At 37.9% G+C, this 26,855-nt stretch overlaps 1 protein-coding gene and 1 long non-coding RNA gene across 3 annotated transcripts in view; one reads left to right on the top strand and one right to left on the bottom strand.

The window, feature by feature from the left end:
- Positions 1-481, bottom strand: part of LOC130234806 (uncharacterized) — a 46,741-nt gene extending 46,260 nt beyond the window's left edge. Inside the window, exon 1 of the long non-coding RNA XR_008838333.1 lies at positions 414-481. This is a non-coding gene — a long non-coding RNA (uncharacterized LOC130234806). The remainder of the gene's footprint in view (positions 1-413) is intronic.
- A 272-nt stretch (positions 482-753) lies between these two features.
- rev1 (REV1 DNA directed polymerase) lies at positions 754-26,433 on the top strand. 2 transcript variants are annotated; one of them, XM_056465110.1, is made up of 22 exons: positions 754-1,046; positions 2,737-2,803; positions 5,289-5,421; positions 7,999-8,167; positions 8,242-8,478; positions 10,458-11,167; positions 11,290-11,394; positions 12,839-12,955; positions 13,062-13,188; positions 13,673-13,801; positions 13,894-14,048; positions 15,017-15,136; positions 15,971-16,191; positions 16,291-16,463; positions 16,811-17,052; positions 18,486-18,706; positions 19,326-19,550; positions 19,637-19,730; positions 22,096-22,292; positions 22,392-22,527; positions 22,606-22,708; positions 24,952-26,433. In XM_056465110.1, exons 2-22 carry the CDS (start codon positions 2,747-2,749, stop codon positions 25,061-25,063), a joined length of 3,783 nt encoding a protein of 1,260 aa, XP_056321085.1. In that variant the 5' UTR covers positions 754-1,046; positions 2,737-2,746; the 3' UTR covers positions 25,064-26,433. The 2 variants fall into 2 exon arrangements, with proteins under 2 accessions (XP_056321085.1, XP_056321087.1); XM_056465112.1 differs by lacking the exons at positions 754-1,046; positions 2,737-2,803; positions 5,289-5,421 and adding an exon at positions 5,969-6,025.
- Positions 26,434-26,855: the final 422 nt, after the last annotated feature.

Below are 26,855 nucleotides of genomic sequence, written 5' to 3'. Positions count from 1 at the left end.
TGACGGATTGCTGCAATAAGACAGCTACACAATAAAGAACTATATGTACACCTCTGAAATTAATAGTTCATGAACAAAATGTAGCATTACAAAATTAGTTTTACAGTCCTTTACCATACATGCGTCTCTACTGTAGTACTGCAGCCCGTTTATTTGGCTTATGAATAATTCTCTGTCAGATGTAGTTATGTAACCTCTATTGTAATATATTCTGCCATAAACACTAGAGTGAATTCCCAGAGCTATAAATAGATGTTTTCACGAGGCAGCCTGTGTCTGGGCTCCGCAGGTTACCTGGGGACACCGAGCTGTATGTGCCAGACTAGCATAGACAGTCTTCAGTCTAACATCGACAAAACATGTAGCCATAACACATTGTGGTTGAGCTTTGGGGTGTAAAACGGCTAACTCACATTCTTACTGAAGGCTTGGCACTGAGCTCGACAACAATAGACCGTTAAATTCAACAGCACCATCCGTGGGGAAATCGCAAACCATAAATCCTACTTGGGGAAATGGTAGTTTCTTAATATTCATGAGCAGGCATTCGCCATTGGAAAACTACCAGACTAAAACGGCAAGAAGTCATTAATATGCAAGAGCCAAGCTTTCCTATTGGAAGATCTCGGAGTGGCGTCAGCAGAACGTGATTAAAATTCAAAAGTGAAACCCCTGCGCGCTGCGTCAAGCGTAGGGTGTTTGGTTGACCGCTCGAGGGCGCTGTGAGATACAGACAGGGCTGGCGCTGTCAATGTGTGACCCCGGCTGAGAGAAGGAGGAGGAGGAGGGTCTTACGCCGAAAACAAGCAGAAAATCTGGCGGAGGCGACAGAGAGCAAGCGGCTAGCAATGGAGAGATACGAGTGAATGGTGAAAGAGAATTGTGCAGTCGCGGGAGCATGTTGATATGGACAGAGTCCAGCATGCACGAAGCCTCTGTTTGTAATCTTTCAAAACTGACGCAAAAGGGGTGGATGCAACCCAAGAGCGGAAACAAAGGCGCTTTGGTTTGAACAAAAATACATCTGTAAAGAAGGGGGATAATTGGTGAGCAACAGTTTCTGTTTTCAGGGGCTTGGTTTTCAAAGGAAAGCGCACATCACACGCCGAGTGACGCTACAGTTGTGTTGTTCTGGACTGAACTGATCGATCCGGTGTGTGTGTGCGCGGCTGTTGCACTTCTGCAACACTGTTCAAAAGGTGGACGAGAAACCAGTTTATAATGCACGAAATGTCATTTGCCTCTTTAGTTTCGCATATTTACTGTCAATATCGGCTGTCCCACTAACTTACCGTGTGAATGTCGATTCCCAAATTTGCTGCACAGAATTTCCTTCTAGCCGAGACAGTCCAGTGGCGCTTCACATGGCCAGGCATGCCCCATGTGATGGCCGATGTTAAACTAAAGCCAAATGTTACTGATACTGAATGTAGCGTAAATCGTGTTACAAGCGTCTGATCTATGACAATAATAAACTAGTAAAATAAGGCAGTGCTACACTTCTAACGCGTGCAATATTGTTGTTTGTTGGCAGCACAGTAAACGAGTGTTATTCCTTTTGTCAACTTCTTTAAATCCTCCAGTGCACATGCCAGTAGAAAAAAATACCTAAACCAGCCTAAACTCGTTTAGTTTGTATGAGTTTTGAGCAATTTTCAGCTTTCAGCTAGTCAGGCCAGCTGTGCACATGGCAAAAACAAATTACAACCTTCAAAATCTCTAATTTTAACAATTTTTTTCATTTTTTTTTTTTGCTTCTCTGAATTTTTTCCTCTTTTTTAAAATTTGTATTTAATAATTTTCTATAATATAAATTTGGGTGTACTAGTTTTTAGACCTTTATCGTAAGTTATTTTGTTAGATAAGCTCCAGATTTGGCTTCAGTACTGACTAATCTAACGTATATGCACAAATATATTGTATAGCTTCCTATTAAAATATGAATTTAAAAGATAGATTTGTGAGAGGTGTACTCGTATATGCTAAGCACTGTATTTATTTGATTATCATGTACATTCTGTATATTTGTATTTCATTTATACCCCCTGGCATGTATATTTTTGAAAGAAACAAAAAGGAAGCAGGTTTGGAGAGAAGTATCGTTTTATTTTACGATATTTGTCATTGTTCACAGTAATGGCTGTTATGTTCCAATATGTCTTTAGATTTTTAGTTTATTAAATGTAATCTGTTGCAGTCTGCAAAAATGCATTGCACAGCACAATAATAAAGTGGCTATGCTATTGCACATTTATTGTGTTAGACAGTAAGTGTTTTCAGTTTGATTGTCTGAGGTGCCACTGTGTCTGTAAATAGCATAAAAAATCCAAACAAAGTAAAAGTGGCTGGGAGACATCCATTATCGTTCAATTCCTCATCATAAAGTTGTATTTCGTTCTGTTAACTCTCTTCACTACTACACTTTTAAAATATTTGCAACAAAGTATTGTGGCTATAATAAAGCATGGAAATATTATCTAAACACTATTATAGATTTGAAACCCTGTGCATTGTGAATAGTGCTAAAGTATAAACAAAAGAGACACAACTTATTCTTTACTCAGGATTCAGGGTTTCAGATGTATTTTTGTATTAAGAGAGTCACTCATCTGCATACTAATTAATGAGTGCAAAGAGGAGAACAGATGTGCATGCTTGTTTTTTGTTTTCCATGTCTATTTTCAATCACTCCCGTTTTTAGTTTTGGGCTCATTCTGTTGAATTGTTGTCTTTTAGGTCCCTCAGTATGAGTCGAGATGGATGGAGGAAGAAAGCCAGTGAAAATGATGGGTGGGGAGGACAGGTAAGAGTATGTAGTTATTTTACGCAGAAATGTGTTTATTGATAGCAGGAAAGGCTCAACAGCTGTTTTATTGTACAGCTGAATCGTCTTCGTATATCCCGTGTTGTTTATTACACCAGCGAGTATTCTCAATTTTCCTCACTGCTGACCAGCACCAGTCCACCCAGCTATAGATTTGACAGGCTTCAGCATCTTCATGTTCTTCAGGCATTAGCAGAACCCTACTAGTATAAACAACTCCACAAGTTTCTGTCTTCACTGAAAACATCAATCTCAGTTTTAATTAGTAGAACTGTTTTACTGCACAAATTGAGACCTGTTAAACACAGAAATAGGCTTCTGTTGATATCAGATTCTCTTGTTGCAATAGGTTATACTTTAAAGTGCCATTAGTAAATGTTAGGTAATAGATTCAAATTAGCAGTGAGTAATGGCCATATCGTATGTTAGTTAATTTTAAAAATACAACTGGAATGTATTAACTATCATTACACTACTGTCTGGAACACTTGATTCTGATTGGTCAATCACAATAGTTATACAGGTTTATCTGGGTACTTTGAGTAATCTTGACTGTCAGTTAATGTTTACATTCGTATTATTTGCTTATCTGTCTTGCGCTGTTTTTGGTGGTTTGGTGCCTTTTTGTGCCTGAATGAAACATAGGTCAGTGTATGCTACATTCAGCTGTTTTTGTAGACATTATATAGACTTTCCATAGACGTTACAATAGACATTAAAAAGCAGGATAAAGTACATCCAGGCGGTTGTTTTAGCAGACCACACACCCATACGCTTTCTCATTCATAAACTACGGACAATCATATTTACCTATACTATACCACATGTCTTCGGATTGTGGGGGAAAACCACACGAACATGGGAAGAGCATGCAAACTCCAGCAGGGACTCAAACCAGTGACCTTCTTGCTGTGAGGCGAAAGTGAGTCACCGTGTAGCCATTTTAATTAACTCCATTAAATAAAAAGATGAGGTGGCAAGGTGGCTCCATAGTTAGGACTGTCTCCTCACAGCAATAAGTCGCTGGGTCGAATCCTGGCATTTCTGTGTGGATTTGGCTGTGAATGTGAAAGTGTTTACCAGAGTCGTTCAAGTAGGTATCGCTGCAGCCCGGAGACTTCCAAGTGGGAGGGATTACACCGCAAGTAGGTTGGGTGACCTCCAAGTGGGAGGGTCTTAAACCACAAGTAGGTTGGGTTGACAGGTAGGTTGACACGATGGCTCAGTGGTTAGCACTGTTGCCTCACAGCAAGAAGGTTGCCGGTTTGAGTCCCGGCTGGGTCAGTTGTCATTTATGTGTGGATGTTCTCCCCGTGTTTGCGTGTGTTTTCTCCAGGTGCTCTGGTTTCCCCCACAGTTTAAAGACATGCGCTATAGATAAATTGAATAAACTACAGGGTGGGCCATTTATATGGAAGCACCTTATTAAAACAGGATAGGTTGGTGATATTAACATCCTGCTTGTGGCACATTAGTATATGTGAGGGGGCAAACTTTTCAAGATGGGTGGTGACCATGGTGGCCATTTTGAAGTTGGCCATCTTGGATCCAACTTTTGTTTTTTCAGTAGGAAGATGGTCATGTGACGCATGAAAAACAGTGGTGTGCTTGGTTTTAACGTAACTATTCTTTCATGAGCCCCCTCACATATACTGATGTGCAACAAACAGGATGTTAATATCACCAACTATTCCCATTTCATTAAGGTGTATCCATGTAAATGGCCCACCCTGTATTTTGTCCATATTGTATGAGTGTGCATGTGAGAGTGTATGGGTGTTTACCAGTACTGTGTTGCAGCTGGAAGGGCATCCACTCTGTAAAACATTTAATGGATAAGTTGTCGGTTCATTCCACTGTGGCGACCCCTGATGAATAAAGGGACTAAGCTGAAGGAAAATGAATGAATGGAATGCTCACGATATCAATATTATGCACGTTCATTATCACAGTGTATTGCATTATTGAATATCAGCATATGTCTACACAGAACAGTTATTTCCTTTAGGTTGTGTGTTCGTGTTGATCTCTCAGATTAATATAAATTAGGTTCAGGGATGCCTCCAGCAAGTGAGTGTTTTCAGGAGTATTTTTCAGTGTGTGAGAGAGTCTGTTTATTGGTTCAAGCTCAACTCCTGAATCCCAGCGTTCCATCCGTTGCCATGGAGACAGAGAGTCGCCGTGCCAGCAGGGCAGACTTGCACCTCCAGTCTCATTGAATGTCTGAGGCGTAATCAAACGCTTGTCAGCCAGACGCTGCACATTTTCCTTTGTGTGTGTGTGTGTGTGCCTGTATTGCAGTCTGTTCATTTCCAGAGGTTAGAATTGTGTGTTTTTTTTTCTATTAAGGCGTGTGTGTGGTCAGCTTGTGCTGTATGCTTTGTCTTAGCTCTTGAGCTTGCAAACCTGTGTTGATGTAAATAAGACTTGAAATAAAAATCTCGTTTGTTGAATTTTTACTCAGGGAGGTTACATGGCTGCAAAAGTGTCTAAGCTTGAGGAGCAGTTTCAGAAGGATGCCCCGAGAGAGCAGAAGAAAGATGGAAAGTCCTCCTGCATCTTCAGCGGTGTGGCCATCTATGTCAATGGATACACAGGTCAGACTCTCCCAGCATCCCCTCTGCAATGTGCTGTGAAAACAGATTTGGAAATAAACTTTTTTACTCAAATGAAATCCCTTTTACTGCATTGTGCATGTACAGCATCACCATAATCATCATCATCATTACCAGTATTATGATGCTTTCTGGACAATTTGTTGCACTTGAATATATGTAATGCATCAAGTCTGAGAGAGAGAAAAACGTATATATTTTTGTGCATCTTTCACTTTTATAGTTTTATTCGGGGGTTATTTTGTACAATATTATCAACTTGTATTTTAGGGTGTGTTCAGTTTATTTATTTATCTAAACCTTGGTGCACACCAAACAAGTGGACAGAAAGCCTTGCTATGATGGGTTTTGGCCTTCTTTTAAGTTAATTCTAGTGTGGTTTGTCTGAAATATGGACAATAGATGTGATGTCACAAAATGTGACCAAAAATAGACATAATAACTGATTATTCTCTTTATAGTCACAACATTTCCAAGTACAGTTCATTTAAGGTGTCAGAAACGCTTCTCCTTGCAGCAGATTATCATTTGTGTGTGTGACACAGGGGCTTCCTGGTCAAGCACACAGCATTGTTTTGGATGTTCCGTAAGTTATTTTGCATAATACATGTCATAAAAACTAGTAGTTAGTGTTTTTTATCTCAAAAATGAGAGTGTGAACACCCAGCAAATAAAATGTATAGTTTTTATTTTTATTTTTGGGTACGGGCCAACAGAACATAATTGAATTCTGTATAAAATGATCAGAAATGATAGCAGCATTTGGTATAGACAAGATTTATTATAAATGTCAAGCCTGAGCAAATCTGAAACTAGGGGTGTGTGGGTACAAATACTCACATGACTCTCTCATTTGCCTCCAAATGTTGCATGCTTTTTGCATGGTTTGCTTGCTTGATGTAAACGGCATTATAGACCCTGTTCACACCTGGTATCAAGATACATTTTCATGATGTAATCACAAGTGGTCAAAAGAGACATTACCATTCACACCCTGCATTGAAATGTTTCTTATGTTTACTTTTGACCCTCTGATGAGGGAGGGTCTGTGGGCAGGTATTGATTTTTTTTTTTAGGCTGTTGATCTTTCAATCTAATACTGCCAAAGTCAGTGCAAATTTTATGCTGTACAAAAATCAGTTAAAGATGCTTCATGCATAGGCTACTGTGTGTGTTGAATAACTTAATTATAGATTCTTTATTTCTTTCATTTTCAATCAACCAATTACAGTTTTCAGATCTATATGTTTTTGTATTTAATAAATTTGTTTAACAAATATCAAAATTTAACATTGAAAATTAAATCTTTGAACAAAATAATTATTCTTATGCAAAGGATCAGGAATGGTCACGTGAACACATCCAACACAAAGTTTGACGCTTAAATCTCGTTCCTGAATGTAGCTTTGGATAGAATAATATTAGTTAAAGCACATTTATAGACTTTAAACATGAAATAAAACATGTATCTAATGAAAAACCCCAGTTGGCTGGCGCTGCAGGAAAGCTGGTGTTTGAAGAAAATTAAGCAGCCGTAGCCCATTTAAAACTAATTTGCAGTTAAAATATGTATTTATTTTTCATTCATTCATTCGTTTTCCTTCAGCTTAGTCCCTTTATTCATCTGGGGTCGCCACAGCAGAATCAACCGCCAACTTATCCAGCATATGTTTTACACAGTGGATTGCCTTCCAGCTGCAACACAGTACTGGGAAACACTCATACACTCTCACATTTACACTCGTACACTATGAACAATTTAGTACATCCAATGCACCTATACCACATGTTTTTAGACTGTGAGGGAAACCGGAGCACCCACAAAAAACCCACGAGAACACGGGGAGAACATGCAATCGCCACACAGAAATGCCAACTGACCCAACCGGGACTCGAACCAGCGACCTTCTTGCTGTGAGGCGAGATGAGAAATTTTTTTTTTGCTAAAAAATTAATTCCAAGATTACCAATGACCGTTTAAATCCATCTCTCCAGTGTGTCTCAAATGAGATTGAAGAATGAGATCACAGTCATAGAGAAGAATCACAGTCATAGAGAAGGCAGTGTATTGTGGCTGTTCAAACACGTTAACCCAAATGTGTGTCTGCACTACAACTGCAATTTGCTTTCGACAACCTATTAATGTGGTCAAAAGTGGACAAGTTCAAACTGTTTCAAACCTCGTTCACACCTGAACTTAACATTGTCCACTTATGATCAGACAGAAGAAAATGAATCTTAATACCAGGTGTGAATAGGGCCATATAAATTGCTTTGGAATATAAACCGCTTATATTCCAAAAATTACCGTATTTCCTTTTTAGAATGTTATTTTTTATTATATGATTAGGTTTCATTAAATAACCATTTTTATTTTATTAATTGATAATACAAAACAGCTGTGTTCAGAATTATTATTCATATGATTTAAAAAAATAAAAGAAGAAGAAAATCCAAAATGAACTGTGAAGCTGAAGGAGTCAGGAGGATGAGCACTGGGCCACTGCTTTGGCATTTTGAGTATATTTGTTTTGTATTTGTGTGTGTGTGTGTGTGTAGATCCCAGTGCGGCTGAGTTACGCAGGCTTATGATGTTGCATGGTGGGCAATTCCATCTGTATTACTCTCGCTCCAAAACCACGCATATCATTGCCACCAACCTGCCCAACTTCAAAATACAAGAGCTCAGAGGAGAGAAAGTAGTGCGGCCAGAGTGGATCACAGACAGGTGGGTGCCTTTGTGGACACTTTGCAGGTTGCAGAAGCACAATACTAATATTTATTTTCTTGCATTTTGTGCAGTATAAAAGCAGGTCGCCAACTATCATATATTCAGTATCAGCTCTATGCGAAGCAGAAAGGATTAAACTTTACCAGTGTTTGTGGAAGAGAAGGCCAGGACTCGTTGTCCAACCATGGACCAGAGATCATCAAGCCTCAGCCGAGCCATACTCTCTCTAAAGACATCCTCACGTCTACTCAGGCTAACCACACAGCTAACTTCACTGAGAAAACCGATCACCAGCTGGATTTCAGGCTGTGAGTGTGCCTTATCCTAAGGTGTTTTTTGATGAACGGATTGGTGGAAAGTTCAACATCTTCATTTTCCCAGTTTTACATTTAGATTTCCTCTTTTCATGCAAGACTCATGTAAAATTATTCGATTTATAAAAACACAAATCATTAATTAACAGTTGAATGAAAGTTTTCCATTTGTTATATAACTATTTAACTGGTTAAATAAGTATTTATAACAGAAAGTCTGATATGAAACTGTGAGTTTCTATCAAAAACATTTTTGAAAATGAGAAAATTCTGAATTAGACATGTGCCCATATTCACGTAATACATCATACTGCGGTAATGAATGTGCACAATATTGTTATTATGGCCACTTCAAATGTAAATTATTTTGTCCTTGAATTTTTTTACATTTTTATATCACACTTCAGCTTTTTTTCTTTACCTAATGAAGAAAATGTGCGACACTGCATGTAATTTGCTATTCAGAAGACAGACATGTTTCAAAGTACAGACAGAAGACTTTTTCTTAATTTGAAGTAAATTAATGGATTATATTAAACCCGCATGTGTACATTTTTCTTCAATTGTAGCAATCCTGTATTTAAAAGGCATCTATGATGTAAATGAACTTTTGGAAGCTGTTTGGACAGAACTGTGTGTAGGTATAGTGTGTCCACTGTCTGACCGGAGTGATATAAAGACATTCAGTCTCTTTTTTTTTTTTTAATCCATTTTTTTATTTCTAACTTTAAAAATAGGATCCAAATCCCAGTGATTTTGAGGTCCACCACAACGTGATGTAGGAGTGCGGTTTCCCCGCCTGCCGAATTAATTAACAGCCGCATATTAACATTTCTCCATAATAACACATAAAATCATATCTACAAGACAGAATGTGTGCAAAGCAACTGAAATTAAAAGATCTGTTGAGCTCGCTCTGATTATCTACACCTCAAGAATGAGTTTTACAAGTTTAAAACATTTGTAAAACAGTGCATGTTTGTAATAAATGCTGTAAAATCGCTATGTAATTCATCAACACAGCTGCATACTGTCAGTACAGTTATAAAAGACACTTCAGTCCCAGTTTGTGGATTTGAATCAGGTTTATTTTGTACATTAACATAACGTATATCCAAACAGCAGTGTATGTTAACGTGCAAAGCTAAACGTGTGTGCACATGTGTTAACTTCACATCAGTATTAATTAACAGTTAGGACTGTTTCAGTTAACAGTATGGGAGATCTGTTTCATTCTTGTCTGTCACTGTGCTGTTTATCTACTTCAGGGGTGTCCAAATTCGATCCTGGAGGGCCGGTGTCCTGCATAGTTTAGCTCCAACTTGAACTGGAAGTTTCAAGTATACCTATTAAGAGCTTAATTAGCTGGTTCAGGTGTTTTTAACTGGGGTTCTAACTAAAATATTCAGGACACTGGCCCTCCAGGACCGAGTTTGGGCAGCCCTGATCTACGTGAAAGCTACATGCATCGGAGCAATCTCTGTGGCTCTGACATGCATGTGGGAATGGTGGGCAGGGAGAACAAGCTCATTTCCATTAAAGGCACAGGCAACAAAAACAGCTACAATATCCTAACAGCTCAAATTCCCTATTTTTAAAAAGGTATCATAAATAATCTGATGGGTATTTTGAGATGAAACTTTACAGACACGTTCTGGAGACACAAAAGACTTATCTTAAATCTTGAAAAAAGGCTAAAATAGGTGCCCTTTAAGGGAATCTATTGGATGACTTGTAGCTTTCTGTGTTTTTCTGTGTATAGTTGGAAGAAAGCATATGTAAGATCAGTATGTGTCTTTTTGTCTGAGAGATTATTATGTCCTACACTATATATTTTCTTTCTGGAAAAAAAGAACTATTGGTCTACTGAAACTCATTTATCTGGGCAATATTATGTAAGTTGGTCAGTAATGGCGGATTATATATTAACAATTTATATTCAAGTAATTCTTTCTCTTTTATTTGTCCTGCAGAAATGGTTTGCATAGCATTATCTCTGAGGAAGGTGCAGAGAAATCGAGAGTGAATGGGATTCATGATGATGATGATGGCGATGATAATGATGATAACACCTGTTCCCTTTTGCCAAGAGGCTCACAAGACACTTTGTTAACTAACGGTTATGTACATCCTGTGAATGGTGCCTTAAAGCCTCAGGACTTTGCAGACCATCATCCTCATGTTGTTGACAAACCGTCCAATCAGTCTCACCTCCCACAGGACGTAAACAGAAACAGTGAGGAGCCCTGCTGCTCTCATACTGAATCAAAAGCTAATTCCCATCTGAGGTCCTTAATATCAGCAGCCAGTCCTGCAAAGCAGCCTGGTCCTCACAATATGCAAACGGACTTCCATCAAAAACCAACATCCAATCCAGGAACTTCAGGTGCTCCTCAGAAGACCAGCCTGCAAGATCATACCACAGTTCGGCTAAATGGGAGTTATCACGTGACCTCAAACTCCTCCACTCTGGCAAACTCGAGTAACCAGTCAGGAAAATCCTCTGCAGAGGCTGGAATAATATCCGAGTTCTTTTCTCACTCAAGGCTGCATCACATTTCTACGTGGCGCAATGAGTTCTCGGAGTATGTGAACAGCCTGCAGAGCAGACGACGAGCAGCAGGAGGAGCTGTTTTCTCTGGAAGAGAGAAGCTGAAGAGGCTCAAAGCTAACTGCAATTCAGGTGTCGTCTCTCTTCTTGTGTTTTTTGTGTTATTGTGAAGCAAGTGTTTATTTGATGCAACTTTTACAAAAAACCACAACAAAAGAATAATAAAATGATACTAGTCTTTCTCTTTGACCCAGGTTCCTTGATGGCTGCTCCTCAGGTGCGTCAGTCTTGTGTTCTCCATGTGGATATGGACTGCTTCTTTGTCTCTGTGGGCATTAGACACAGACCAGATCTTATAGGTAAGTTTCAATCAGTTATCCCTGCCTGTTTTCATCTGGTTTAAACTTGTGTTCAAATACATCATTTGTGACCACTTGTTTTAGATTTTTTTTGTGTGTGTGTTTTTTTTTTTGCTCTTTATCTTATACTGATCTACATTGTTTTAGTGTGAGTAAAGGCGTGCTCATATGAACGCCCCAGACCGGAAACGTAACCTTGTGCGTCAATTTCATGTGTTAATGCATTACAAAGTTCAAGCTCTGATCTGCGAATTCGCATCACATGATTGTGTAAGACCAATAACAATTCAAAACGCAACCTCTCTATACAGAAATGTAAAGTAAAATCGCTCTTATTATCAGCGCCACATAATCTTGTTTTAATCTGACTATTTTCACTTCGACATCCACAGAATTTCTCATTCTCAAACTTGCTTAAATGTGTGCATTTTTATTCTAAATAAATAAATGAACCCATGTTATGAGTGAGCGGTAAAGCAAGCAAATGAAAAGAATGTGAATGACAAATGCATTTTTGCTGATAGTGTGCATTATGGGATTTGGTACAGCATGGCAAAGTATGAATGCCTTGTTTTGTTTTGGTTTTTCACTTAATTTCCCATAAAGCCATGTTTGGTCAGTAGGTGGCGACTTTTGTAAGTGTTCTTTTGTGGCTGCAGATATGCAAGAGCTCCAATTCTGTGTATGGGACATCATACTTGGCAATAGGTCATGATATTTCAGCTTCTTTTCTCTGAAAAGCATTTCCGAGAGTGAGAGACTGCATATGTAAACTGAGTTTGTACAGAGTCTCTCTAGTTACAACTATAGTTTATAATCTTCAAACACCAGCCAGCCAATTACTCGTTGTGACAAATCTTACAAATATGGTTTTGTGTTGTGTGTGTGTGTGTGTTACATGTACTGTGTGTCATTGTGTTTTAGGCCTGTTTGTTGTGATTGTTCCTAACATTTACAAAATGCAATAAATGACATTAATATTTGAAGGTGCAAAGTGACAAGAGGCAGTTAATCTCAATAATTAGTAACAATTGTTTAATAATTAAAATGCATTTCAAAGACCTTTATATGGAAATATAATATATAAATGCAAATCATATATGTTACAAAATATTGTAAAAAATGCCAGTTTAATATTCAACCGTTATATTCACATGTAACAAATATATTAACTATCATTTTATATACAGCATATGTTTATATTTGACAATATTAGATTTCTTTATGGGCCCAAAAAGCAGCCTACTAAGTATCAATGCACCAAAATAGACTATTAATTGCACAATTATTCCATAGACAGTTATTTGTTAGACAAATTTCGTTATCATGACAGCCCTGGTGATCAGATTAATTAAAACGCATGCTAAGTTTAGAGGTATAAATTGGGCCTTCATGCCTACTTTAACATAATCTGAGCTTTACTGATGGTCAATCTGAACTACAGGGAAACCAGTTGCGGTGACTAGTAATCGTGGTCCAGGCCGTGTTGCTCAGCGCCCCGGTGCAAACCCTCAGCTTGAGTTTCAGTACTACCAGAATAAACGGAAACACTACAGGAAAGGTGAGCCCAGATTTTGATGGAAATATGTTGGCACGAAATTCAGAATTAATTTATTCGAGGTTTTTGCAAGTTTGTAATTAGCCGACCTTTGTTCTTTGTGCTTTAGAGAAGACGGACGGTGATCTTGAGATGACCCCATCTCCACAGGATGATGAAGTTCCTAGTAATGGAGTGGATGAAGACCTGGCTGCCCTTTCTATGGCAGAGATTGCCTCTTGTAGTTACGAGGCCAGGTAATTATTGCGAACCTGGCTACTTTCCTGTGTAACATGCTGCCCACAACAGAAAGTTTCATTGTTTCATATCAGCAAATGCCTATTTTGAGATTTTTTTTGCATATAAATTAACAATTTCCACATGGTTTTAATATTTTTCAGCGTCAACTATCTCCATTGTCTACAATATTTAATGTAGGCAGGACATTTTTAGTTCATCATAATGCCATTTGTTACAGATTACATGTACTATCGTGACCATTAGGTTCCATGAGCTTATTGTGGCTTTATCTATAGCTGTCATTTCAATGCTAGTTTAATCTTGCTTTAAATCATTTAAGTAAAAACAATATAAGTATATGAATTAATATAAATGGCTTCAAAGCAAAAAGGGGAAAATGTTGGACTTAATGTCACAAAACATTTGCATTTTTTAAAACTGTATGACTTTTAGCAGAAGATGTTACACTGATTAAAGAAATGTCCCCACTCTCTCTTACAGGCAGGCTGGTGTGCGGAATGGCATGTTCTTTGGCAGGGCCAAGCAGCTGTGTCCAGATCTGCAGTCTGTCCCATATGACTTTCATGCTTATAAAGAGGTGGCACTGACTATGTATGAGATACTGGCCAGGTACCTGTTGCAATGTTTCATTACTGTCTTTATTCTTAAACTCCACAGATTAGTACAGAAGTTCTCTTGCTTAATGTTTGCCTTTTTTACAGTTACACTCATAACATTGAGGCACTGAGTTGTGACGAGGCACTGGTTGATGCCACAGCTCTTCTGGTTGAGCTGGGGGTTTCTCCTGATGAACTGGCACAGTCCATCCGTGAAGACATAAAGGAGAAGACTGGCTGCTGTGCCTCAGTTGGAATGAGTAAAAGACTTTATTAATCAACCTTATTTTGTTTCGAATTGGTTAAATTTGTTTTCTCTCATCAAACCCAAAAGGAGAAATTCTGAACAATGTGTAGGTGGCACTTTTAATTCAGTTACAATGTCCTGAATCTCATGAACCAGAGGATCCGCTGAGTCTTAAAGTCTTAAAATGTCTTAAATTGTAAAAGCTAAATTTTAGGTCTTAAAAAGTCTTTAATCTTCTGAAATATTGTGTTGTAGGTTTTGAATCTTTTTTTAAAAGGTCTTAATTACCTTTGTTTATGTATAGCTACTCAATCTGGCCATTAACACCCATGTAGTCACCAACAATCCATCTCAGAATTGTTTTACAACTTTTTATTTTAAAAAAGCATTTAGATTTTAACTTTGTTTACAGAAAAATTTCTTAAAAATTCTCCATTTATTTACTGCTGAGGATACTGACCTGTATTTTTTATAATTTAATTATTATTATTGTAGACTAAAGTAATTGACGGCTATGTTTTGTTCTATTGTAATGGTTATAGGGTTTATGAATGAATTTATTTGAATTTTTTTTTTTTAAATTAAAAAAAATATATTATTATTGTATGATTAAACATATTCAATTTTAATAATTGTTTGACAATACAATTGAAAATCTTTTCTAACTGGGATATTCAAAAAATCCTTAGCATTTAGCCCTGTAAAGCCTAAAATTTCATTCATAATGGTCTTAAAAATATGAAACCTGCAGAAACATTGATGAACTATCTTTGGTAACTCGTCTAAAGTATTAAAAGAAGTTATTCTTTTTGAAAAGTCATACAGAGACTCATACAGAGTTATACAGAGACACCAATATTGTCATAAAAACAGGATCAAATTTTCTTTTCTCTAAAAGGACCTTAATATGAGTGTGTGTGTTTATAATGCAGTTGCTGGCGCAGGTTTATCTCTGATAACATTCCTTGTGCTTGTCAACAGGTTCCAACATCCTACTCGCTCGGATGGCAACCCGTAAGGCCAAACCAAAAGGCCAGTATTTACTCAAATCAGAGGAAGTGGATGATTTTATTAGAGACCAGCCTGTGTCCAGTTTGCCTGGTGAGATCACAGCATCCTACACTTTCGTTCAATAGTTTGTGGTCTGAAAGATAATATATCTAATATATATAATAATATATATTCCACTCAAAATTGTATTGTATCGTGTAAAGTTGTTACAATTTAAAATAATCATTTTCTGTTTTAATGTATTTTGTAATATTGTTTATTCCTGGGATGGCAAATTAAAAAATTTCTTGACCCACAACTCATGTTAGTAAAAATTTCATCTTTATTTATTTGTTTCTATAGCGCTTTTGTGAAATGTAGATTGCGTCAAAGCAATCTTAACATACTGTAGATTGCAGATTGAAACTGATTCAGTCCAGTTTTCAAAGATGAAGTTGCGTTTAGTGTAAAGTATGGCTGGGTAATTTGGCCTTAAATCAAAATTCAATTAATTGAACATTTTCACTCGATTACGATTAATGAACGATTATTTAATTTATTTATTTATAAAAAAAATTTGTCCTCCTAGTTCACTGCCATCTAAAGGCATCTTTGACACAGCTTCCAATTATCGTCAATGTAGTGCAAAGTAAGGCTCAAGAATGAGTCCATCGTCCTACTTGACCAGAGATTAGATGTGGTTGTGGAAACCATCTCAAATTTAAACATAATTCTTTGACAAATAGAAAAAAAAGAATTTATTAAGACATTTTGTGAAGGTATAAATGTTTTTACTGCCAATTTTTACAGTTAAAAATGTATTGAATCATCCCTGTTGAGTAAAACATCAATTCCTTTCAGAAATATAATCTGTAAACAGGGTTGTACAGGTTATATTTATTGTTGTGTTTGTGTAAACCGCTGTTTCTACATGTTTTTGTGCAGGTGTAGGACGCTCAATGAGCTCTAAGCTGACCTCTCTAGGAGTGAGCACCTGCGGTGACCTGCAGCAGTTGTCCCTGTCTCGAGTGCAGAGGGAGTTTGGGCCACGGACAGGACAGACACTCTTTCGCTTTTGCAGGGGACTAGATGACAGACCTGTGCGCAGTGAGAAAGAGAGAAAGTCTGTGTCTGCAGAGATGAACTACAACATTCGGTTCACACAGGTTTTGAAGTATACAAGTTACAGTCGTTGATGATTTTGTTGTACCTGTTGTCGTCCTCAGTCTGTTGGCGTCCCTCATTAGTTTTTCATGCTCTGCTAGGTTGAGGAGGCGGAGTCTTTCCTCACTAACCTCTCTATGGAGGTGCAGAAGAGGTTAGAGGGGGCAGGGCTTAGAGGTCGTCGGGTTACACTGAAGGTCATGATGCGGAAACCAGGTGCGCCGGTAGAGCCAGCCAAATATGGTGGTCATGGGATATGTGACAACTTTGCCAGGTGATTAGCATCTTTCAACTCAATAACACACACACACCCATATAAAGAAGAAAATGGTTAAAATAAGTGTCTAAGAAAGCATCATATGATGGAAATACATAACCTTTGAATATAGAGATGAGGGAAATAAACATGTGCACTTTAATATCCACTGTCTTTATAGTCATTAAACTTTTAATAATGTTTGGACAAAAATGTGTTGAAATTGTGTCTGTAACTTCACAAACACATTCTGGGTACATAAAGGATTGTTATATGTTGTCAAATTTGGCCATAAAAGGAGCACTTTAATATCTGTAATGTTGACTCGGCGTGTTTAAAAGCTTTTCATGACTGTCACATTGCAGGTCTGTTTTACTAGCTCAGCCCACAGACAGTGGTCGAGTGATTGCATCAGAGGCCATTAAGCTGTTTCATGCCATGAAGCTGAATGTGAAGGACATGAGGGGGGTGGGGCTGCAGGTGCAGCAGCTGGATGGATCACATGCAAACCCTTCAGGACAAGGGCCCTCTCGTGGCCGATCAATCAGAGACCTGCTCCTGGCCAAACCGTCTGCCCACAGCCCCAGCAAAGAGCCTCCAGTACAAGGTTAGTCCTGTCATCAGGACTGGGTGCTTTACATTTAATCCTAATCAAACTAGCCTCCATGCCATGTAAACCTGAACGCCGTGAATTGCTTTCTCACAGTTTGTGTTTGATTCAGGATGACCAGATGTTTCCCTGGACAGACTGTATATTTATTTTGCTGACTTCTTATGAGTTAAAATCACATTTTGTCAAATAAATCATCTTTAAGTAAATTTCTTAATAGCCTGCCACAGTTGGTAGTCCTCTGACATGCGGAAAAAGCCTAATCAGTAGTAGCCAATCATATCATGGTATATTTTGACAAACAAAATTACAATCCAATCATATTTCCTTATTATTTAACATGTAGTTAGTGCCATCCAACATCAATGTCAGTGATTGAGAACATGGAGCAATTAATAGCAAAATATTACTAATGAGGGACGGTATAAACAGTCACATTTGGACTGCTTTGAAACGATAGTTTTAATCTATTTTACATACTTTTATCATCATTGAACCAATACTGTTGGTGGTCAGCGCCACCTCCTGGACTGATCATTTAAAAAAATGTGATCTAAAGGGATGGAAAGCTGCTGTAAGGCATTTTCCCCTCATTGTCAGACAACATCTTCTGCTGTTTAAATGAAGCCTCGACATTACTAAAGTCAACATTTTCTCTTTCTTTCAAATATATAACCAGCCCAAACAAATGTAGTTCTCCAAAAAGTTTGACACACACACTTAGCCTACTGTACTGTACCACAAACACATTGACCTAATAACGGAGACTAAGTGAAAATAAAGTGACATTTTGAAATGACAGAAAAACACAACCCGTGGTGAAGACAACACACTAAATGAAACGAATGGCTTGCGATTAGAATGAACAGCAAATCAGCCAGCAGAGTATCAGTAACGGACTTTTATTGGTCATTTTTGTAAATGGCATGATTTACGTACCTGTTAAGTTTCATGCCAGTAATCTGGTTTGCTCTATAATGCAGTGAAGTATTGCGTGCGTGTGTGTGTGTGTGTTGAAGAGCCGCTGAACTAACAGCTGACAGGTCGGGGAAACATGCATACACGCTGTATTTCTGACGGCAGACACGTGAACTAGGAGACCGCTTTTCTCTCGTGCTTGAACCACGTCTGACAGATTATAACAGCTTTAACAGACACTTTTCAAATTTGTGTGTCACAAAAAAACTCCGCAATCCACTCAAACCGCTATTGAAACCCATTTTCGTAGCGCAAATGATCAGTTCTGAACACTGTAAACGGAAATTCTAAGCATTCTGCTGGAAGACGCTGGTCGCTATGGCGCCCCCCATGCAGCAGCCAAGAAAAAGGTCTATACCTCTCTGAGAAATCTGCTTTGAAAGGGGCTTTAGAGTGTGCATTGGGAGGATTTTAAGAATTAACTAATACCTTTCTTGATGCTTGTATTATAGATGGTTCAATCAGTGCTTCGTCATCCAGAGCTTTCTCCTCCAATCAGAAGAGAGTTATCCCTTCATTATCACCGCCACCTTCTACATCATCATCACCACCACCCTCCGCCATCTCAGATCCAATGCCTGGAACAAGTAAAGGAGAATATCACCATCCACACACCCCCAACCACGTTAGGACCTGTCTAAACATCAGCATCGAGGTGCCATCTCCCTCTCAGGTTAGAATCTTCTTGCACTAAAACAGAAAATGGAAAGGTTTCGGAGTCATGTTGCAAATAAAAAATGTACTTTACAAAAGTATCGCACTCGTTTAGTGGTCTCTGTAGGTCAAACGTAATATTGACAAAGCTTTTTTTTTATTATCCGTCACAGTTTTTATCCTGTTCTTTTTAATAATAATAATAAAATTAAGCTTTATTTTTTTATAGCTTAAATTTGTCTATAGATTGTGCTTAGTAAAAACAAAAGTTTGTTTAAGAAAATCGCTAATTACTTAAAGCAAAGATACATCAAACTCATTAAACATGACAGTTGTCACAAAAACTATTTGAAATTAATTTAATACGCTACATTGGCCGTAGTGTGTGTGTGTGAATGCAAGGCTGTATGGGTGTTTCCCAGTGTTGGGTTGTGGCTGAAAGGGAATCTGTTGTGTAAAACAAATACTGGATAAGTTGACGGTTCATTCCGCTGTGGCGACCTCTGATTAATAAAGGTACTAAGCCGAAAAGAAAATAAATGAATGAACTATTTGAAATAAATATGTTTTTGTGCAAAATCTAACCAACCTTAAGATATCAAATAAAATGGAATCCTCTGTTTTCCATTTGGTTTTAGGTGGACCCATCTGTTTTAAAAGCTTTACCTATAGACATAAGGAGACAGGTGGAGGAGACCTGGAGATACAGAGAGGAGCAGCCCAGCACCTCTTCACATTACTCAACACCACCTCGACCACCCTCCACTCCACCTCCAGGACCTTCACTTGTGTTGCAGCTCCCAAACCAGCCAGGTCAACCATGCACAACGGGCATTATATTAGAGCTCCCGGACTTCTCCCAGGTACACATCCCAAGTTGGAAATTAATATGTTACACTGACCATCAGAAATTAGTTTGTAAGATGTCCTGACACTCAACCTTTCACAGGTTGACCCAGATGTGTTTGCAGCACTTCCTAAAGAGCTTCAGGAAGAGTTGTGTTCTGCTTACAGAAATAAGGGAAATGCTCAAACCAGCACTGGTGAGTAAAAAACAAAAAGTGTATAATAAAACACATGGCATCATATAAGCAATTCCATGCAAATGTCAACCTTGCCATGAAAAAAAATTTAGTTTTTACCAAAATAGCAAAACCTTTTCTGCGTTTTTTGTGTAGACTTGTATTTTACAGTGCTTTAAACATACTCAAAAATGTCTCTGTCATTGTTTTCAAACTATTATAATTGATTTACCAAAGTCACACAAGTGGCAATTCCACATCCGTCACATCCATAACCAAGCTTTTTCCTCATAAATGCAAAAATGTCAAATCAAATAAAATCAATCATGTTTGTTCCATAAGGAGCCAATTTTTATCCTTTTGATTAGCATTGTGTCTTTTGGATTGTGCAGTTTAATTCACAGAATTTCTACAAAGTATGTCGTATACTGCAAACTTGCAAAGACATTTTTTTTGTCACATCAATAACGCATGTTTATTTTCCTCATTTAAAATATGAAAAATGTTTAAAGATTGTTTTCTGCTCCCACAACTCTGTGGCTAGTTGTTTTGAAAAAGCTGTTTCAACAATGTTAACATATACTTCCTCTGTCAATTTATGTTTTGAGATTTTACTGCGAGTGTCACATCCATAAGGCTGGAATTGCTCATATATTCACCAAACTTCACTGTCCTTTTATAGCATTTTTCACTTTAAAGGGAAAGTTCACATAAAAATGAGAATTTACAGTGAATTACTCTCAGGCCATTCATTCATGATTCTGAATCTGTTAAAAGTCAGGCTAATGTTTTGTTTATTGGCTTATTTTGAATAAATGTATGCTGAACATTGTATTGTTGTACATTGATCATAATGAAAGGCGAGCATATTGCATGCACATACAGGGTGTCTGCAGGGTCTTAATGTTTTAAATTTCAAAAACAACATTTTAGACCTTAAATACACTGAAATATGGAGTTGTATACCTTAAAGGTGCAGTAGGTGATCTGCCACAATGCTAGCCTGTTAGCATAAATCTCTGAAACACCGTCTCTCCCATGCCGTCCAAAGTTACGCCTCCTGAAAACACGAGCATGCGCACCTTAAAGATGACAGCAGAACCCTCTCTCATGTGTTGAGCTAAAGCTTGGCGGGTGGTGTGCAGGAATTACACTCATTATTACACTCATTTGTAAGCCATACTTGCATGCTATTTCAGAGTGAATATTCAGAGTAGCACGGTAAACGATATAGAGGCCGCGTCACAGGTTGTCATTGTTCAAAAATGAATCAATGTTAATATAAAACCAACGTCACCTCAGTAAAGCAGGTGAGGGAGAATAGTACTATTTACTGATGTTTTGTTGTAATCATGCCGCTGTAAAAGGTTCCTTATGAAACTGAAAATAGTCACATCAATCTTTCACTGGAAGATTTCAGTGGCTGATCAACACTTCTGTGCATATAACCCATTCATAACAGCTCAATCTACATCAGCTTTGCATGACTAAAAGAGTTTTAAAACGGAACATTACCTGTCTAACAGAAATACTTCAGCCATGGTTTCGTCCTTCAATATTCAATAACTCCAATATTGATTCAGGATTTTTAAAAAAAAGTGTTGATTCAGCATGTTTTTACCCCTCTCTCTCGCTCGCGCTCTCTCTCTCTCTCTCTCTCTCTCTCTCTCTCTCTCTCTCTCTCTCTCTCTCTCTCTCTCTCTCTCTCTCTCTCGTGAACACGCAGCACGTGTATGCACAAACGGCAGAGCTGCATACAAACAGGTGCGCAGTAGCTTAAATCTGCATTTTATTAGTTTGAGCTACGTATCAGAGACGGTTTGACCTACGTATCAGAATTATGGGAGATGTCAGCCCAACATTATTTTATTTGAATGAACATTTTTTAGTCTTATTCTTCACCCAGAATATAAAAACACATCTGAAAACATTTAGATAATTTACTTCAATCAGTATTATTGGAATGTGAAGAGACTTTCAACCAGCACAACAAAAAAAGTTTCTGAAGACAATCACCTACTGCACCTTTAAATCATTTCTAACAGGTCTTAATTTTCCTTTGTCCATTTAAAGCTACTCCATTGGCACAACCAACAATCCATCTAATAAAAAAAGTTGACCAAAAGTTAAATCTTTTTAGAACCATTTACCAATTTGGTGTAATTATCTTTTTTTACAATAACATTTGTTTGTAAATATTGGTTTGAATTTTTATGGGGTAAGTAAACATTTTCCACTGGCCATTAGAAAAATCCTTGGTGTTTTTTTTCTTTAAATCTGATATTTCTTTCATAATGGTCTTTAAAAGAACTTAAAAGTCTTAAATTTGACCTGATGAACCTGCAGAAACCCTGATATAACAGCTAACTTTCCTGTCTTGTTGTAGTAGTGGAACAAAAGAACTCATTTCCTCAACTGAAGCAGCCTGCAGTAGGGAAATTAAAGCGCCGCTACAAAAAAAGAAACACTAGTCCTGCCAAAAATGCTTCAAGTCCACTAAAAAAAATGTTCCCTGGGAACAGCCCTGCCAAATTCAGCCCCTCCAAAACGCTTCCTCTGCCACTCAGAGAACAAGGCCTCAAAGTAAGCCAGTTCTGGAATGTTCTTCTCCATATCCAGTGCTTTATCCACATGATATTTAATGTACATCTGTATTCATCTGGGCTGTTTTTCACTGTGCAGTGCCCGTCCTCTCTGAGCACAGATGTCCCAGAGGCGCTGCCCAAACCCATTCCTCGGCCAGCCCCAACCCTCGCGGGAGCGCATGAATTCAGCGAGATCAGAACGCTGCTGCGTGAATGGGTCACCACCATCTCAGGTACAGCACAACCGCCAGACCTTTCCGAGTACAATTATTGTATAGTTAGTTAAAATGTGTGCTGCTGCGTCTTCATAGAACCAATGGAGGAGGACATTTTACAGGTGGTGAAATACTGCACAGAACTAGTGGAGGACAAAGACCTGGAGAAACTCTACCTTGTCATCAAATACATGAAGAGGTATTATTCTGAATTACTCTCACTGCTTCCTACAATAAACACAAGTGCAATGAAAGCATCACCTGTATTAATAGCACACTACAGAACTATTCACACTTGTTCATCCAGAGTCTTACTAGGAATGCATTTACTACAATAACGATGTAAAATAATTTGCATTTACTCATCCGTAAACAGTACCTGTAGAAAAGTGACGATGTGTCATTGATGGCTCGGCGATGCTGGCTATAATGTGAAGAAAATCCAAACTAGCATGTTCTGTGCTATTGTTGTGTAAGTTTGTTTGTGCTAGGCATGGGCCGGTATAAGATTCTGACTTGAATCTTGGATAAAAACATCACGGCTTCATGGTATTGTGATTATTGCTCAAAAATATGTTCGTTTTAAATATCCAGGTAAAAAATGACAAACTTTTCCCCCATTGAACACAATATATTTCATTTTAAGAAACATTTAAAATATTGTGGAACAGTAAACATGTCAGGCTTAATAATTTAAAAAACATCCTTGATTCTTTATAGTTAATTCTTCTTTGGATATAAAGTAAAGCCACTGCACTGTTTAGGTCTATAGCGTGTTTGGATGTTGGATTAAGAGATTTGTTTTTTAGATGTTGGTTGAATCGTCGGCTGACCAGTAGCTTTTAAAGTAGAGGGTCATTTTCCTTTGCCCTAAAAAAAATAAAACAGTCTTAAAAAAAAAACATGTAAGCACCCCCCCCCCCCTACCAGCGGTTGACTTTTGCCAACCTTAAAACAGGTTATTGTCCCATGCCTAGTTTGCGCTTGCCTTTAATCTACACCTCCCTAAAGGTTATTGCACACTGAATCCAAAATTTTCATCTGTAATTTTCATACATAAAAAAAACAAAATTCGACCTCATGTTATGTGAATCATATTGACACACTACCTTCGAAACTTTCGTCCATCGTAATAGAACCGGGTTTGATTTTAAAAAATTTTTTTTTTGCTTTTTGCATCCGAAAAAGCACTTTGAGAGGTGTTTTGACAGATCAGAGCCACCGTACAAGCAAAAAGCTAAATACTGAACGACGTCATTTGAGCTACTGATCATTTTATGACTAACACCGTGCATAAAATAAAGACAGAATGTGGCGGAGAGTTGAGAATCCTTATATGCTGGATTCAGCGACTGACGCACCTCTGCCCTGCTGCTGCTTTGTGTGTGTGTGTATACATTTGACTTACTGCTCATAGACATTATAATAGAAAGCAGAGTCCGCTTTCCTTTTGTTGCTTCGACACCTCAAATTCCACTGATTTGCTGAAATAAACTTTGCATTTCAGGATAATCCAGCGCAGCTCTTTGACAATGAGCTGAACTCTCCTTCCTCAATGCAGTATTGGATGAGCACAATATGTAGCCTATTCCTCTTTCTTTTCTACTTTGGAGAAGAGAGGGGGGAAAAAAGCATCACTGCTTGAACTGATGTTTTTCGTTTTTCCATAATTGATTAATTTATACGCATCAGACTCCGTGTGCATGGATTGTTTACGTGATGATGTAACGTGGCGTTTTTTTGCATATGAATACGAAAAAATGCATACAAAAATTTCAGTGTGCAAAGACCTTAAATATGTACCATTTATGCGCATGACATCATCGTTTTCAAAGGTTTTGTTTTCTGGTGTTTACAGGCGTTATGATTTTATCCTGAATTAAAGAAGTTAAAAATGATACTTCTTTTCTCATCTTTACTCCAGTAATGGGGTATATGCACATGGACTTTTAATTTCAGTCAGCCAGCCCCAGGGCTTCCGGTAAATTCTCATCCCATGCAAAGTCGCCGCGTTTAAGATCTGATTTCTTTAAAAACCAGCAATCTTCACTGCCTGGCTGTGATACGATATAAAGTGGGTATCAGACCAAACAAGAAGCACTGCATTAAATTAAAATTTAAAATCTAATCTCTTTAAAATATGGACGTTAAGTTTTTGCGCTGACCTGCGGCTAATGACGGCGCCTGTGTTTAAACGGTCTTTTGTCTCTTTTTAAGCTTTAACAACCAAATGGATGCTCAACTCTATTTAACTGAATATAATTATATTACAGCATCGATGCTGTAAAATGAACCTTGTGAAGCTGTAAATAGTCCCATAAAGCTTTCACCAGAAGTTCATCATTGGCTGAAAAACACTAGCTGTGCATAGAGCCCATTGAACCCACGTTTTTAAATTCATTGTATTCTACATTTTCCCAAACATCATTAATTGTTTTTCAGGCTCATGCAGCAGTCCTCAGAGTCAGTGTGGAGCATGGCCTTTGACTTCGTCCTGGACAATGTGCAGGTAGTGGTACAGCAAACCTACGGCAGCACTTTGAAGATCACATAGGAAGACCTTTTAACCTCAGTCACTGTGACATCAGCTCAGTCCTGCCACCTCGAGACAACAACTGACTCTGCCAATCATTGTAGCATCACGGTACAAGATCAAGCCAATGATGAGGAACAGATTAGCATATACCAGCTTCACCCAGAAGCAGCTGAACACTGAACTTTTCTTTTATCATGATGTCAGATCTCTAGACTTGTGTCTAGAAGAACTTTGGTGACGCTCTTCAATCAGGTTGTATTTGTTAACATTAGTTAATGTGTTAAATATCATGACCTCACCATGAATCACTTTGACAGCATTTGTTAATCTTGGATACTGCTAATTTACTAATTTACTACTGTTAGTTTCTCTTAGTTCATAATAAAAATAACACAGTCATGCATTTGTAACATTTGAGGACGTATATGTAGAAATGAACATTTTACAGCACTTATTAACCTCAATTAAAGCACCGTTGAGTTTTACTTCATGTTAACTAGTGTGTTGACTAATATTAACATGTACAGCCTGGTTGTAAAATGGTGTCAACTTTTCTGAATGTTTTAATGCACTGACTGTCCAAAACCAAGCGAAGCGAGCCTCTTTGCTTTCTGTTTGCTGTTTGGATTTTTTTCCCCCTTGTTCTTTAATGTCTTTATTGTCCAAATTTCCTCCTATTGTACTCAAGAACCGGTGTTTACCCTGAAAGTCTGGCCTCAGAAATATTTAACAGACTTTGTAGCAAAGCAGAACGGTGTTGGCATGTTATTTGCCTTTTATGGGTCAGGCTGAAAGTGGAAATAAGCAACGGAGATGCTGTTATCTTCTATCAAAGTCTTTTGGCATGTGGATACTAACATTTTATGTAAAGCTAACGTTAATGTTTTCCTAGATTTTATATATAAATATATATATATAACTCTTATTGATTGTTTGCTTTTATATGTGTGAAAGAGCTAAGAGAGACGAATATTTATGAAGAAAAAGATTTAAATATTGGCCAGGTTAATTTGATTAAACTGACTTCTTGCTTTTAAGTGTTTTATTATGAATATGTGGAAATGGTGCTAAGTAATTCTCAATCTGATGGATCTTTCACTACAGTAGTCCTCTGATGGTTCCTCTCAGCCCCTGTTCACTGTTGCGTTGGCTTCATGTGTGAACAGAATGTAACTTCTTCAGTGTTTTACGTTTGTACTTGTTCAGTTTTAAGAAGCTGCTCGTGAGAAGGACATCTCGCATTATCATGACATTACTGAGAGGAAGGCCTGAGAATCCATGTCTGGTCAAAAAATCTGTGGGGACAGAATGACACGTGCCTGAAGACCTGAAGCTGTGACATCATTTGTATGTTTTCTAAATTTGCAAATAAATTTGGATAAGTGATACTTCCTTGTGTTTGATTGTTTGCATGTGTATATTTGCTGTTTGTGTATAAGGCTATTATTGATTCACAAATAATGTCATTATTACAAATAAGGTCAGTAAGGTAAAACAAAAAATAAGGTCAAGAGTCTTGGTGTGTTTCTGGAGTCAGATCTGAGTTTCAGTAGTCATGTCAAAGCAGTAAGTAAATCAACATACCATCATCTTAAAAACATATCAAGAATTAGATGCTTTGTTTCCAGTGAAGACATAGAGAAGCTTGTTCATGTTTTTATCAGCAGCAGGGTGGATTACTTTAATTGACTCCTCACTGGCCTTACTAAAAAACACAGACAGTTGCAGCTCATCCTGAACACTGCTGCCAAGATTCTGACCAGAACCAGGAAATCAGAGCACATCACACCTGTCCTCAGGTCTTTACACT

Source organism: Danio aesculapii, chromosome 9, assembly GCF_903798145.1.
Source record: "Danio aesculapii chromosome 9, fDanAes4.1, whole genome shotgun sequence".
In the NCBI taxonomy this organism is placed as follows: domain Eukaryota; kingdom Metazoa; phylum Chordata; class Actinopteri; order Cypriniformes; family Danionidae; genus Danio; species Danio aesculapii.
This window is presented reverse-complemented; position numbering and strand designations above follow the sequence as displayed.

Coding starts and splice junctions, on each gene's coding strand:
- rev1 (XM_056465110.1), top strand. CDS start 2,747: ATGAGTCGAGATGGATGGAGGAAGAAAGCCAGTGAAAATGATGGGTGG. Junction 11,168..11,289: donor CAAAGCTAACTGCAATTCAG/GTGTCGTCTCTC, acceptor TCTTTGACCCAG/GTTCCTTGATGGCTGCTCCT. Junction 18,707..19,325: donor AGGTGCCATCTCCCTCTCAG/GTTAGAATCTTC, acceptor ATTTGGTTTTAG/GTGGACCCATCTGTTTTAAA.